At 47.4% G+C, this 14334-nt stretch overlaps 1 protein-coding gene across 6 annotated transcripts in view; it reads left to right on the forward strand.

The window, feature by feature from the left end:
- Positions 1-14210, forward strand: part of tiam2a (TIAM Rac1 associated GEF 2a) — a 58986-nt gene extending 44776 nt beyond the window's left edge. For all 6 annotated transcript variants that reach the window (XM_053632336.1, XM_053632330.1, XM_053632335.1 and 3 more), the window contains 12 exons: positions 4297-4485; positions 5613-5681; positions 6326-6451; positions 6961-7069; positions 8732-8911; positions 9003-9121; positions 9873-9981; positions 10616-10674; positions 10768-10870; positions 12321-12402; positions 12482-12639; positions 13351-14210. In XM_053632336.1, coding sequence (XP_053488311.1) covers positions 4297-4485; positions 5613-5681; positions 6326-6451; positions 6961-7069; positions 8732-8911; positions 9003-9121; positions 9873-9981; positions 10616-10674; positions 10768-10870; positions 12321-12402; positions 12482-12639; positions 13351-13910 — 1863 coding nt within the window. In that variant the 3' untranslated portion in view covers positions 13911-14210. The remainder of the gene's footprint in view (positions 1-4296; positions 4486-5612; positions 5682-6325; positions 6452-6960; positions 7070-8731; positions 8912-9002; positions 9122-9872; positions 9982-10615; positions 10675-10767; positions 10871-12320; positions 12403-12481; positions 12640-13350) is intronic.
- Positions 14211-14334: the final 124 nt, after the last annotated feature.

The following is a 14334-nucleotide window of genomic DNA, read 5'->3' on the forward strand; positions in this document are numbered from 1 at the left end:
ACCATCACACCCATATGGGCTTTGAACATCTCATTTTTATTCAGATTTATTCCCACGCTTGCTGTTATAATGCGCTCGACTCTTCTGCGAAGGCTTTCCTCTGGATTTTGGGGTGTGGTTTGTTTGTTCGTTCAGCTACAAGAGCGTTAGCGAGGTTGAGGTCAGGCGCTGATGTTGGGATGGCGAGGAGGTTCCGGTTCCAGTTCGTCCCGAAGGTGTTCAGTGAGGTTGAGGTCAGGGTTCTGTGCAGGACGTTCCAGTTCTTCTAACTTCTTCCGACCTGAACACACCACGTCTTCCTGGAGCTCGCTTCGTGCACGTTGACCGAGACTGAGAGCGAGACAGTGTGTGAGAGCGAGACAGTGTGTGAGAGCGAGACAGTGTGTGAGAGCGAGACAGTGTGTGAGAGCGAGACAGAGAGGGAGAGAGACAGAGAGGGAGAGAGACAGAGAGGGAGACTGAGACAGACTGACGGAGAGAGATAGAGACAGACTGACGGAGAGAGAGAGAGGCAGACTGACGGAGAGACAGAGAGGCAGACTGACTGAGAGACAGACAGAGAGACAGACTGACTGACGGAGAGACAGACTGACAGGGAGGGAGAGAGAAAGAGACTGCAGAGAGAGACAGACTGACAGAGAGAGAGACAGACTGACTGAGAGAGAGAGACAGAGACTGACTGAGAGACAGACTGACGGGAGAGAGAGAGAGACAGACTGATGGAGAGACAGAGAGACAGAGACAGACTGACTGAGAGACAGACTGACGGGGGAGGGAGAGAGAGAGAGAGACAGACTGACGGAGAGAGAGAGAGACAGAGATCTGCTCTGCATGTCATCTTCTGATGCGTGTCTTCATCCCGCTCTCTCGCCTCCACATGGTCCTATTTTCATCCCGTGTGTGTTTTGTTTTTTTTGGGTCACGCATCACACCGGCGTCGTGACGGAGCCGTATCGCAATGCTGTATATTAGAGGATGACTCACTCTACCTGCACGTCCGCGCTCGTCATCCACCTCACCAGCTCGTTTTCCATTAGCCTCGCAGCGGTTTTCCAGCTGTGCGCGGGATCCGGAATCTTCACCCGCACTAAAAACCTCCCCGTCGCGTCTCTGCCTACAGCAGCAGCGCGTTCGATTACCCTACGGGGAGTAACGCGCTGCGTGTCGTTCCGTCCGAGTTAAATACTCGGCGACGGGGTGGTGCGATGACGTCACGGATTCGCTCCTGAAGCACGTCCGCTGGCGTTTTATTCCTCTTGCACCACAGCAATCTCCAGTAGTCGTTTTTCTTTATTAAAGAACGACGTACTTTTTAAATGATTTTTGATCCGTTTATAGCGACGTTTAATGTTAAACGAGGTTTTCGACAGCGCCGTGCAGAGCGTACGTCCCCTTTAACACGTCTAACGACGGCGAAGCGACAGCGAGGTGAAACAGTTTGTCACGTGCAACATTTATGATGTTTGTGCGGTGAACGTGATAAACGTTTCACCCAGATACATCTTAGCTGTTCGTATTCGCTGCAGTGAAGATGCAGACATCCGTGTGTGTGTGTGTGTGTGTGTGTGTGTGTGTGTGTGTGTGTGTGGAACGGCTTCTAATCTTTAATTAATGAGTGATAATGAGCTCCTGGGAGGCACAGCGATCGCGTGCGTGGTCCCGTCTCCGTCTTCACGCTGCATCTTTTCCTCTCTACTCTTTATCTTTATCTTTATCACTCTCTCCTCCTTTTCCTTCTTTCTCCCAGTTTTTCGACGAGTCTCCGGAGCGGCCGCGCGGTAATTAGCGAACGCTGCAGGCTCCATCCGAGAGTCATGACTCACACGCGGCTCTGTACCCGCTCACCCTGTCCCACACACACACACACACACAGCACAAAGCTCGCTGCTGTGTCGCTTGTTTTCTCTGTGCCCTTTATTGATTTCTCGGGATGCTGGTTTTAAGCACACACACACACACACACACACACACACACTCGGTGAACGGGTCCATATCGACGTGCAGAAATGAACCGCTCGCCGATACGAGGGTGCGTTTGTGTAGGTGATCACGATCACGTCTCGGGTACGGAGAAACGTGCTGGAGTTTATTTCAGTCGCTCCTTTGTAAGCGATAGTCACGTCTCTATCCGTGTGTGAAAATGGGATCGGATAAACGCTGACGCAGCTTTGTGCGAGGGTGTGTGTGTGTGTGTGTGTGCGCTGCACCTCTCCAAATAGGACTAATCGATTTTAAGAGACGCATCCGAACACGGACGTTTCTTCAGAACGAACAGATTTTCTTCACCGTTTCAGACGCATCTTGGGGCGAAAATGAACGGGCGACGTTGACTGCTCTGGATGTGCATCAGCGATTAGTCGCAAGGACGCCAGAACCGGAGGGGACTCTGTAGAACAGCGTTCTATACGTGCACTTCCAGGTCGACTCTCTTCACGCTGACGTGTTCTGCGGTGCCCCACCTTGTGTCTTGCGTACACCACCACTTTTAGTGACGGGATAAACTGTTCCAAGCATCTTATCACGTTTGAACGTTGCGCTTCTGTGCTCCTGTGCGTCGCGGAAGGAGCCGCTGCAATAGCGCCGCACTGCCACCGAGCTTAAAGTCCAGTTCATTAGAGGCTTACGAATACTTTTGCTCACACACTAAACTATTCCAAACTTTCTTCCTCCATTTTTGAACATTTCAGTAAATTTATTTAACTCCCTAAAGGGACTTTCACACCGCGCGCGATTAAGCGGCGCGGATGTGCGACGCGACGACCTCTCGAATCGAAACAATAGATCCCTATGGAGCTGTTCACACCCGGCGCGATCAGTCGAGATTTTTTTTTTTTCTTCCTCCGATCGGCATTTCGATTTTTTTGCCTTCCGTGACAAAACGGGCCGTCCGATCAGATTTGAGCTTTAGATCACGTGCAAAGAGACGCTGCTGTTGCACAAAAGAGCAAGATTGGTGGCGCTATAGCGCAGAAAGCCGTTTTGAAATCCAGTGTAAACGCAGAAGAAGAGTATTCCGGAAGAGAGAAGAGAACGGATGGACGAACAGAGAACTTTCCGATGAAAGTCACAGCGGCTACGAAAACATCGACACAAAACAGTGGGTTGCGCCACCTAGTGTGCAGGCGTAAAATGCATTCTCGGTCAGTGGGACCTATTGTGTGTCGGAATCGTTTGACGTTCGGTGTGAAAGCGGCGTTCGTCTGCGATTCGCTTCGCTTTATTGCGTCTCGCCCAGTGTGAAAGAGCCTTAAGGATAATCTTTCATTTGTTTCTCTTTCATTCGCTTATGGAGACATAAAATAGACGATATAAAATACTGCAGTCAGGACGGGAAATTATGTCTTGTGGGTTTGCGGATAAAAACAGCATAAATGATTGATTCCTAGCGCTGGTCACGAACAGCTGACCTTCTGAGTGAATCACTGAAGGTTGTTTAATCACTAATGCGATTAATTATTATTTTTTTTCCCCCCCATCATGTATATTGACAAAGTCATTCCAGAACCGTGCGGCATCTTGGCGACGCTCCCAGTGTTCTCACTGCTACAGGACCGGGCTCTTATCTCCTTACACGTCAAGAGGCTCATAAATCAGACGCGGATCGACGCGACGATGTTTTAAAATCGTGACAAAATGGCGGAAACGATGTGTGAGAAGATTTTTTTTTTTTCAGGTTGCTTCGCTCCATAAATAACTAATCAAAGCGCTCGATATCTACATCGGTGTAACAGTCAGAAGGGTGTTTTTTTTTTTCCCCTCTGTAACATCCTAATCAACGATGTGATTGGCTTGTTTTCCTGAGGGGGCGTGGCTTATGTACTACAGCCCGGCCGAACCGAGCGTGCCTAGTTCATATTCCTGGTTACGGATCGCACACGTGTTGTTAACGATTTGGGAAACGTGCATGTACCGGGAGCAAAGAGGGACACTCGTAACGTTACCCGTGAAAGTGGGAGGAGTTTCTCTGCAAGTTTTGGAACCGAGTACAAGACACGGCGAGCTTGTTTTAGTGGCAAGCACAAGCTAAGCTGGGGGTGCCAATACTTTTAATCCTATTGAAAACGGAGAGAAGGTGACGCGACGGAACAAGGCACGTTACGTGGCTGGAATCTTATCCGAGCCGACAGTCCGTGTCACAGCAGAGGGAGAGGACGTGTGACGTGTTCACGTGTGATGGTTTAAAAGAGACGATGCCGCATTCGGATTCATTCAGTAGTCCGTTTAATAAAAACTGCGAATATTTCAGACTCTTAAAGTGTGTGTGTGTGTGTGTGTGTGTGTGTGTGTGTGTTGCAGAGCGTGGAGACTGTGTGCACTCTGTATCACTCCTTCCAAGACGCTTCAGGTGGACTGATGGAGGTCCAGAAGGAGACGGCGGGGGCGGACGGCGCCCTGACCAGACCCTGTCCACGACACATGTCCGTCACCGAGAGACTGCGCAAAGTCATCCAGGAGTTAGTGGACACGGAGAAATCCTACGTCAAGGTAAATCAGCGGTCCGTTTTACACGACGTGTAGACGATGTTGAAGTGGATTTGCATTGAAACACAGAGCAGGGGTTTGTGGGTAAGCATGACACGTCAGGTCTGAGGTGAAAGCTGATTGGTTGGTTGGTCGACAGAGAGGCGTGTCTGTTGTGACTCTTCCTCCACAGCTACAGGTGTGGTCATGAGTTACATAAGCTATATAAGATATTTACATGTTTCCCAGATGAAAAATTATATTACACCGATCATCCTGTTCAAAAGTTTACACCCCCCTGGCTCTTACTGCATGCTGTTGCCTTCTTGAGCACCAGTGAACGTTTGCACCGGTTGTAATAGTCGTGTACGAGTCCCTCGGTCGTCCTCGGCGTGAAAAGATGGATCTGAGCATCATATAGGCGCTGACGGAGACGGGTCAGATGTGCGGAAGATGCCGGAAAAGCAAAGAACGTGCAGTGAACAACTATCAGTAAACACAAACATTCATTGATCATCCAGGTAACGACACACAGTATTAATAACCGAGCGCGTGTAAACTCCTCTCTATCCAACCGAACGCCACCGAGAGCTGATGCAGCGTCAAAGGAAAAGCGTCACGCTAAATATCGACGCGGTTCATTTTCTTACTGTTTACGGACCGTTGTAGTCCATTTCTGTGTAGAAACGGTTTTCACACGAGAATCAGTGGCGTGTAAATAACATTTATAACGTTATCATTAGCGCTTGAAGTCAGAATCTTATCGTTCTAATGTCTCGGTTTATAAAAACATAAATAGTTCATAGCTGATGGATGCTGTGTGAAGTCCCCGAGGCCGGTGATTTATTCAATTATCTCTAGAATCTGTTGAAACGATGCATAAATGTGCACCGAGTCGGCTTCGTAGCTGCAGCCGCCGCAGAAGGACGAGCGTGCTCCAGAGATTTCGCTGCGATGTGCTGCGTTGGCGCTGCTGCGCTGCAATAAATCAGCCTAATGAGAATATTCCGGTTAATAACGGCGATGGCCTGCCAACGCTTTAACACGCGGCATCGGCGTGGGCGAGACGGGATTATGGAATTAAACGTACATTTCTGTTGAGTTTCTGTTAAATAAGCACGACGCTATATCTGATTTCTTATTTATTCCAGGATCTGAGCTGCTTGTTCGAGATCTACCTGACGCCCCTGCAGAAGGAGACGTTTCTCACGCTGGACGAGGTAAAAACTCATTACTCATAGCTCGGAAAACATCAACAGGAATTTAAGGACGTTAACAGTTCCACCCCCGAGCTTCTAAATGTTCCTGATCCCGGTTCACTCCCAGCCATTTGTGACCAATGATTACGGCTAGCGTTTTAGCCCGGCCGAACCGGACTCGACCGCGACACGGCCCAGGAGGCCTCCGGAGAGACGAGTGAGGTGCATTAACGAGCCATTAGCGCGCCAGGACAGACTGCAGGAGCGAGCGGTTAAGCAGCGTTAAGTACCGAATGTCAGGACGAGTTTAGGAGTCGGTGTGTGTTTACACGTTCTCACTTACACTTATAATTCTGGATTCTGATTGGACAGAAAGTGTTGAAGGTCCCAGTAGAGGACGTCTCGGTAGAACCCGACGTCGAAGGGTGTTTTCGCCTCATGTCCAGCGTCCCTGTGATCCACCACCATCCTGACCAAGATAAAGCTCAAACTGAAGACGAATAAATTAATGAACCAACCGTTAGCTAGCTAAAGAACCCGTGAAGAACCCCCCGCCTTTTTTAATTAAAACAAATAGTTTTGTATGTGGCTTCTTCTGTACTTTCCTGACCATTTTAGACGAGCTGCTTTGTAGAATGACCCGGCCGCTTGTCGTCATCTTCCAGATGGAGAGTTTGTTTGGGAGTCTGCCGGAGATGCTGGACTTCCAGAAGGTGTTCCTGCAAACCCTGGAGGAGAGAATCTCCTCGACTCCGGACTTCAGCACACTCGAGACCCCTGTGCAATTCAAGGTACGTCTACGTTCGCACTAACAAGCAGCACGTCCACTTCAACCATCACTTGTGGGCGTGGCCTGTCCAACGTTGTTGTTTTTTTTTTTTGCTTAGTTCCGATGAGAAACGCTAGTTAGCAGCTAAATCAATAGCAGCTAAACTAATTGAAACTAAATGGCGTTAATTTCTGTGCAGTGAGTGGCATTAACTAGGTTGAGGAATTAAAGTGGCGATGGACTCGGCGTGTTTCTGTGGGTTTAGAGAGAGCTGGTAGTGTTCTGTTGGAGCGCCGTCACTAGTCAGAGTGATTATAAACGTGAAGACGCATGAATTTTCTCTTCACGATTCGGCACGACTTCACCCCTCTCTCTGAGATTCACAATGATCTTTTGTTTCCTTCATGTTTCACTTTTGTCCTGATTTTAACGTCCTGTCTGAACGTGACTATTAAGCCGTCATGGTTTATCCTCCCTCTCTCTCTCTCTTTCTCTCTCTCTCTCTCTCCACCTCCTTTTGTTGCCGTTCAGAAGCTGCTGTTTTCTCTCGGCGGATCGTTCCTCTACTACGCCGATCACTTCAAACTCTACAGCGGCTTCTGTGCCAACCACATCAAGGTCCAGAAGGTTCTGGAAAGAGGTACATTGTCCGTCTCCTACACGTGCATGAGCTCATTGCGGTCTCATTACATCATTAGCAGCGAACGTGTCAAATCTGGAATATTTCTGTCCTAGTTAACTTTGTGGGGTATTTTTTTTTTTTTTTAAAGATTTAATTGCGTGCGGTTCCTCCAGGCCGCAGTGACGCAACAACGTGAACGTGCCGTTTTAATATGTTTTTCAACGTGAAAAATTCCAACCTTGGCGAATTAAAGGATAAACGTGCTGATGATGTTGCAGGATAAATCATCAGACACACACACACACACACACACACACACACACAAAAAAAAGTCTGCATTAAGCTGTAATGTATGCATGGTGCTGTTCATCTGCAATGCAGTTACTCCAGTCCATAATTTACACACGAGTCTAAAACACAACACTTTGTCCTCCTCAAAGCAGGAGGTCTGATCTATAATAAGGATCCGATCGCTAAAACCGGACCGTACGTTAAAACTACGCTTTAGTTTAGATTGGGACTAAATATAATTTGGGTTTGTGTGTGTGTGTGTGTGTGTGTAACATTGGCGTGGTTTCAGTCTCGGGCACGCTGCCCGGTGTAAAATGAATGAAAAGCGCGAGCTGGCCGGCTCGTATCGTGTCAAGAGGAGAAAACTGCACCCCGGCGTCTCTTTAATTTGTCCCATTACAGGATCAGAGCAACGGTTCTGTACGAGGGTTTAATGTGCGAGGAACGACCTGGAGCTCTCGCACAGCAGAAAGAGAAGAAGGAAAAAAACAACTCCTCCTCCTCACTTTACTGAAGTCAGGAGAAGTGTATGTATAGCTAACCCTTAGCTTTACCTCTGACACTGGAGACTCCTTCTATAAACGGCAAATAAACCTCTCCTTACAGAAACCTTCACATCGTGTCAAATGTTTAAAAAAAAAAAAAAATATCCGTTTTTATACGGTCTGTTGTATAGTACAAGACCCCGAGAATGAGCTGTTACTATAGAAACGATAACGCATTCATAGGTGCAGCAGTGCTACCGTTATAGAGGAATAATCAACACGTTCTGACCAATCAGAATTCAGAATAAATGGTTATGTAATACCTTGATCAGCGTGAGCCAGATATGATGTGAATTGTGCTGGCGTAATAGACCTGTGAGGTGGCCACGCCCCCTGCTTAATGATTACATTCTTAGTGTGCACACACACATATGCACACTACTATCTCCTGAGCTGAGCTGCGCTGTGTGTGTGTGTCAGCAGTGTTGGTAATTACTCTCTCACACACTGCGTCTGTTGTGCGGGAGATTTGCTCATGCAGCGATTTTAAAGATATATTTTTTTTTGTGCCTACGTGTTAATTGCCTGCCAATTACTCTCCGGCGCGCGAGTGCGGCCGTGGTGCGAGTGCTGCGTTAATTGCTCTCGCCGTCTCCGATACTCGACTCGGAGAGGTAGCGTCGTTCAGGGATGAGCCGCCGACGCAACATGGCTGCTCCGCTCTCACCTCGTTCATCTGTAGTCGAGCGCTTTTACCGCAGTGGTTCTAAAAATATATAAATAAATAAAAGCTTAGGGGGGTGGGGGGTGTCCCGGAGCTGGTGCTGCCTCCTTGTGGATGGTTGAATGATCGGTACACACGTGTCGCACGGCGTGTTTATGTAAACTGCGTCTGTGTGTTCAGCTAAGACGGATCGAGCCTTTAAGGAGTTCCTGGACGCGAGGAATCCCACCAAGCAGCACTCGTCTACTCTCGAGTCCTATCTGATTAAACCGGTGCAGAGAGTGCTGAAGTACCCTCTACTGCTGCGAGAGCTGGTGTCTCTCACCGACACGGACAGCGAGGAGCACTATCACCTCACAGGTACACACACACACTTTTACTCACCCACAATAACACAAGGTGGAGAATTTTTGCGTTACGTCACACAATGTGTGTGTGTTTACTGTTACAGAGGCCTTGAAGGCGATGGAGAAAGTGGCCAGCCATATAAACGAGATGCAGAAGATCTACGAGGATTACGGCGCCGTGTTTGACCAGCTGGTGGTGGAACAAAGCGGTTCGGAAAAAGAGGTGCTTCGGGAATTTCACGATTACCGCAATCTTAACGACCGTGTGAAGCGTAACGGCGAAGATGTCAGAAAACTTACAGCTTCACCTCCGACTGTCAGAAAGCTCTGACACTGGAGACTCCTTCCGTAAACGTTAAACACGTTTCTGTTTACAGAAAACGTCACCGCAGCGACAATTGCACATTTTTTTTTTCCTCATGCGAAGTGATCGCTGTACACGTCCCTGTGAACAAGCTGTTACTATAGAAACCATAACGTTAGAACGAGCGCGTTCGAATATGAACATGAACCTGCGATTTGCAGCTGCGCTACTGTCCGAGCTGCTGTTCTAGAAGACGAAACGACACCTCCTGAACATTTTTACTTCTTTTCCCCCTCGTCGCCAGCCGCCGAGTTTCCCGGTGTAGCTACGTGGGTCGAAATATACAATATCGTTACCATGACAACCACAGTTTTGTTCGTCATCCGTAGCAGACGTGGTTTTGCGTACTGTACACGTCCCGTATCCGCGCGGCGTACGTGATTGTTCGAAGATGTTGAGCACGTGATGGTGACCTCACAAACCGAGCTCGTATGTAGCCCCGCCCCTGAGGAAGTTTTACATGAAATGATGAGTTTAGTGGGTGTGTTTTTGTTTGCTTTTAAAGAAATCTGTCCCAGGCAGCAGTCCAGTTAATGCACATCAGCCATCTATAGAAGTTAAACAATTAACCACCACATTTTTTTTTCTCTCTTCTTTTTCTGTCTCTCAGGTCACAGAGATTTCCATGGGAGAGTTTCTCATGCATTCCTCAGTGATGTGGCTGAACCCGCTCCCGTCTCTGGGCCGCATGAAGAAGGAGCCGGAGTTGACCGTATTTGGTGGGTAGCCGCTAAGAGCCAAAATCTGTGTTGTGCGAACTCTTATTTCCCCCAATTTACCCATGATTCTTCGCAGTAAGATCTTGGCAGCATAGAAGACCACGTCAGTGGAAGGCAAAGCGTAGAAGACATTAACCAGATCTGAATAAAGTTCTCATTTTCCCTTTAGAAAATTGCACGTCTTACTTTAACCCATCTTTAAACCTAAACCTACGGGCTATAAACGTTTGTCTTGGTTTGATCGGCGTTTATAGTTCACGCCACTTCAGAACCGAACACTTTGAGGATTACCGTTATAAATCTCGTATAAGCTAAGCAAATAACGTACACGTTGGAGTTAAAAGCCATTTCTTGTCACGTCGGTAAGGAATAAAACGCACTGCGTGGTGCTGCTGTGACTCGGCACACTTCCTCTTACCACCCGGACATCGATTCGTTTCCTGTACAAGTGTTTTATTCCTCTTACACTGCTGCGAATTCCGAATGATGACGCGTCAAACACTTTTTTTTTATCCATTTCGAGTTTCATTTAACGTTGTGGAACATAATAAGCTGTGACGAAGGTTTTGGGAGAAAGCCGTAGGAATTCCTCGTACAGAACCGTGACTGAAATCTGCGTCTTTTCCCTCACCAGTGTTTAAGAAAGCCGTGATCCTCGTCTGCAGAGAGAGCAACAAGCTCAAGAAGAAAATGGCGAGTCTCTCCACTCTCCTACTGGAATAACTATTAGTGCACTAATCAGATATCGCAGATTTAATCATCACTGCTGTTGTGTGTGTTTGACAGAACGTTCCACGCTCCGCCCACTCTCACGGAGAGCAGGACCCGTTTAAGTTCCGCTGGCTCGTTCCTCGCTCCGCGCTGCAGGTCAGACTGGGCAACACGGCAGGTACGACGGCCTTCATCAACACACACACCTACACTCTTTAATCATACCACAGCGCTGTTGGATTCTGATTGGTCAGAAGAATGACCATGGTCTGATTCTGTTACAGCAGCTCTGACGCAGATCTTAAACCTCAAAGACCGAACCTGCCGTCCACGGTTAAAAATGACCAACATGTTTCCTTTGGCGGCAGGGGGGGGGGATTCCTTTAAAAAAAAAAAAAAAAAAAAAAAACGCCTAGAATAATCTTGTAATAAACAGCTATAAGTTGCTAAGGGAATGTTAGATGAAGACAAAATTTCATTTGGAAGTCTAAAGCATCCAGGTATAACTTTCTAAAGAAAAAAAATAGAAACTTCAGGAGGTTTTGTTTGAGTTCACAGTAAAAAAAAAAACAAAAAACAAAAAAAAAAACTGCAAATTATTTCTGCCGTATTTTAAAAAATTGAAAATTGGGCCTTTAAATGGGCTCGATTGAAAGATTCAGGTTCTCCTGTTTAAAATGACATGTGGCACTTGATGCTGAGTGCGGTTGATAAACAAACAAAACGCCGGAGAGTCAGATTTCCCAAAAATCGATCTTAAAAGGGTTAAAAAAAAAAAAAAAAAGGGTGACGTTTTCTGTAAAGACAAATGCATTTATTTAACATTGATGGAAGGAGTCTCCAGTTTCAGCGGTAAAGCTGTAACCAAGTCTTCCGACATCTTCCGGACCGAGGAGTTTATTCTTCTTCGCCGTTTCATGACGAGCTGAGTTTTTTTTTTTATTTTTATTTTATTTTGGTCTTATTTACGTCATAAGAACTTACAGCTTCTGTAACTCGAGTGAGAACAGGAACGAACTTGTTTCACAGACGTTCCACAACGTCAGAAATGGTTTGTAAACCGCTGCAGTATAAGGGGAATAAAACACTCATGGACCTGCTGTTGTAACAGTATCTTCAAACCCTCGCTGATTATTTTCCTCTAACAGCACAACATGGAGTGTTTTATTCTGTGCGTGATGATTACACTGCACTCTTTAAGATCTAATGTTCCGGGGGGGGGGGGGGGGGGACTCAGAATAAGCACGAGAGTCATGACCGTTATTGCATACTTTTATTTTCATGTTTTTTCATTCAGTACAAAAACAAAACAGCCGAATATTAGAAACTGTTAATCATTTCTGACAAAAGACACGAGCTGCTGTATTTCCATGGCTGAATCTTGAACTGAGAGGTTCTGCTGAGCATACAGGAACCTTACGTCGTGAACAGGAAGCTGTTAGGGATTCAGCATTTACTGTGTGTTCAATGGTGGCATGCAAAATGTAAAATCAGGCAAATATCAGCAACAAGAGCAGTTTTCACCTTGAATATGTGATACACACACACAGTGTGTCTGACTCATTAACGTTTAAATGCTGATTCCGATTAAAACTGTCCCCAAGCTCAGCTTTTTCTTTTGCACGCAGAAAGCAGCTGCGTCTGGGAGCTTATCCACACCAAATCCGAGCTGGAGGGCCGACCCGAGACGGTGTTCCAGCTGTGCAGCAGGTGAGCTACAGGATCAAAACATAAAGCACTAACTGATGCGCTACTCGAAATGCTAACCAAGAACTACCGTCTCCTTCAGCACGCCTGAGAGCAAAGTGAACACGGTCAAGGTGATCCGAGCCGTTCTGAGGGAAAACGCGCGCAAAGGGATGCGAGGAACCGAGCGGCCAGCCGAGAGAACCTGCAAAGAACATCTCGTTCCTCTGAGGGGAAATTTACCTTCGTCGGCTAAACTCGGTCAGTCCCGTCTCCCCAGTGGGTGTCGACTACAATTTTGATAGAATCTATTGACTTGTCTACATGTAGAAGCTGAAGTGTGTGAACCGTCCCTGTCGAAAGCATTGGAACAGCACCGCTGACGCATTGGTTTGTGCTATACACGTTTAGTCACATGCTCTGATCATTCTGAGTCAGCTAGAGGTAAATATCAGGAAGTGAAAGCTGAAACCCTGATCTGCTGTCTCATCCTCCATCTTTTATTCTCAAACCCAAATGTCTTTAGTGTAGAGCAAGAACAAAAGAATGGGCCATACTGTTCCGATACTTTCGGAGGGCACTGTATATGGGGTTTTACGGTAATCAAGAATCGTTAAATGATGGCTTCGTGCTGCACTTTATTCCACATGGTTTTTGTCAATGTTTATCTGCGGGTGCTACTTAACCCGACTATAAACATGACTCCGCCGCAGCCGTTGGTGGGTTTCAGAACGAGCGACACATTTAAACACAGCGAAGGGTACGTTTCATTTTTGTGAAGGAATGGAGTAGGTTTTAATTTCCTGTTAGTTGCCCAGCAGATATCAATTATATAACGAAAATGTGGTCAGGGAATCTGCTACTGATTGGTCCAGTATTATTATTGGTGCTCAGGGCACATGATGTGCAGCACACACACACACACACACACACATGGTTGTTCTCTCACTCATCTCTGTGTCTGTGTTTCAGGTTCCTCTCGAGCATCCTGGATGTGCCAGAAGCCCATCAGCGATTCATTGAAGCTTGTGCATTTAGACACCGATTCAGCAAGTGAGAGCAGTGGAGACCCGCCCCCTGCCCCACCCACTAACTCCACCCTCAGACACAGCAGCGTGAGGGAGTCGGACATTCTTGGCGACAATGACGATGGCTTCAGCGAGCGCTTGGCTCGCCGTGACTCCACCCCCGGGTCGATCGAGACTCGGTTCCACGAGCTGTGCCTGAGCGACGGGGCCCGCGAGGACCCCGAAGGCCGTGAAGTGAACTCTCCCGAGACGCAGCCCCAGCTGAGACGGGCTCACTTCAGCGCCGTGAGGCGGCGGTCAGCGAGAAGCGAGCCGAGACGCAGCCCTGCGGCGCTGCTGAATCTGAGGCGAAACAGCCACTCTCTGGACAACCCGTCCGAGTCCGCGGTGGTCAGCGTCGACCTGAACGCGCTGCTCGAGAGGGACTTCAGCGTCCAGAGTCTCACCTCCGTCATTAACGAGGACTGTTTCTATGAAAAGGGCACCACGGCTACGCCCTCATAGCGACCAATCTGTACACTGGAGAAGGAAACTCGAATCTGTGTTGAACGTTCAGGTCGATGAATTAAAAGGTTTAGTGAGTGATTTTGGATGAACTGGGCGGGGCACATTAAAATCACTTACTGCACCTTTAATAGCCGGAACAACGATCCAGATGTTGTATCTGTTTATTTAGTGCCTTATTTTTTTCGCTGTGCTTTTATTTGTACGTGCTCGGGTCTTAATCATCTTATTTATTGATAACTATATTCCTTTTGAACAGAAAGCCAAACTACAGGTTAAGATTAGATTTTCTTTTCTTCACCCCTTTGAAGTTTGCACGAGGTGTGTGTGTGTTACAGAAACAGCGATAAATCAATAAGGGGTCCATGTGTGACGTACAGAACAGTCGAGCAGTCCAATACAATCAGCGCTGAGTGAGTTGCTA

Source organism: Ictalurus furcatus, chromosome 9 (genome assembly GCF_023375685.1).
Source record: "Ictalurus furcatus strain D&B chromosome 9, Billie_1.0, whole genome shotgun sequence".
Classification (NCBI taxonomy): domain Eukaryota; kingdom Metazoa; phylum Chordata; class Actinopteri; order Siluriformes; family Ictaluridae; genus Ictalurus; species Ictalurus furcatus.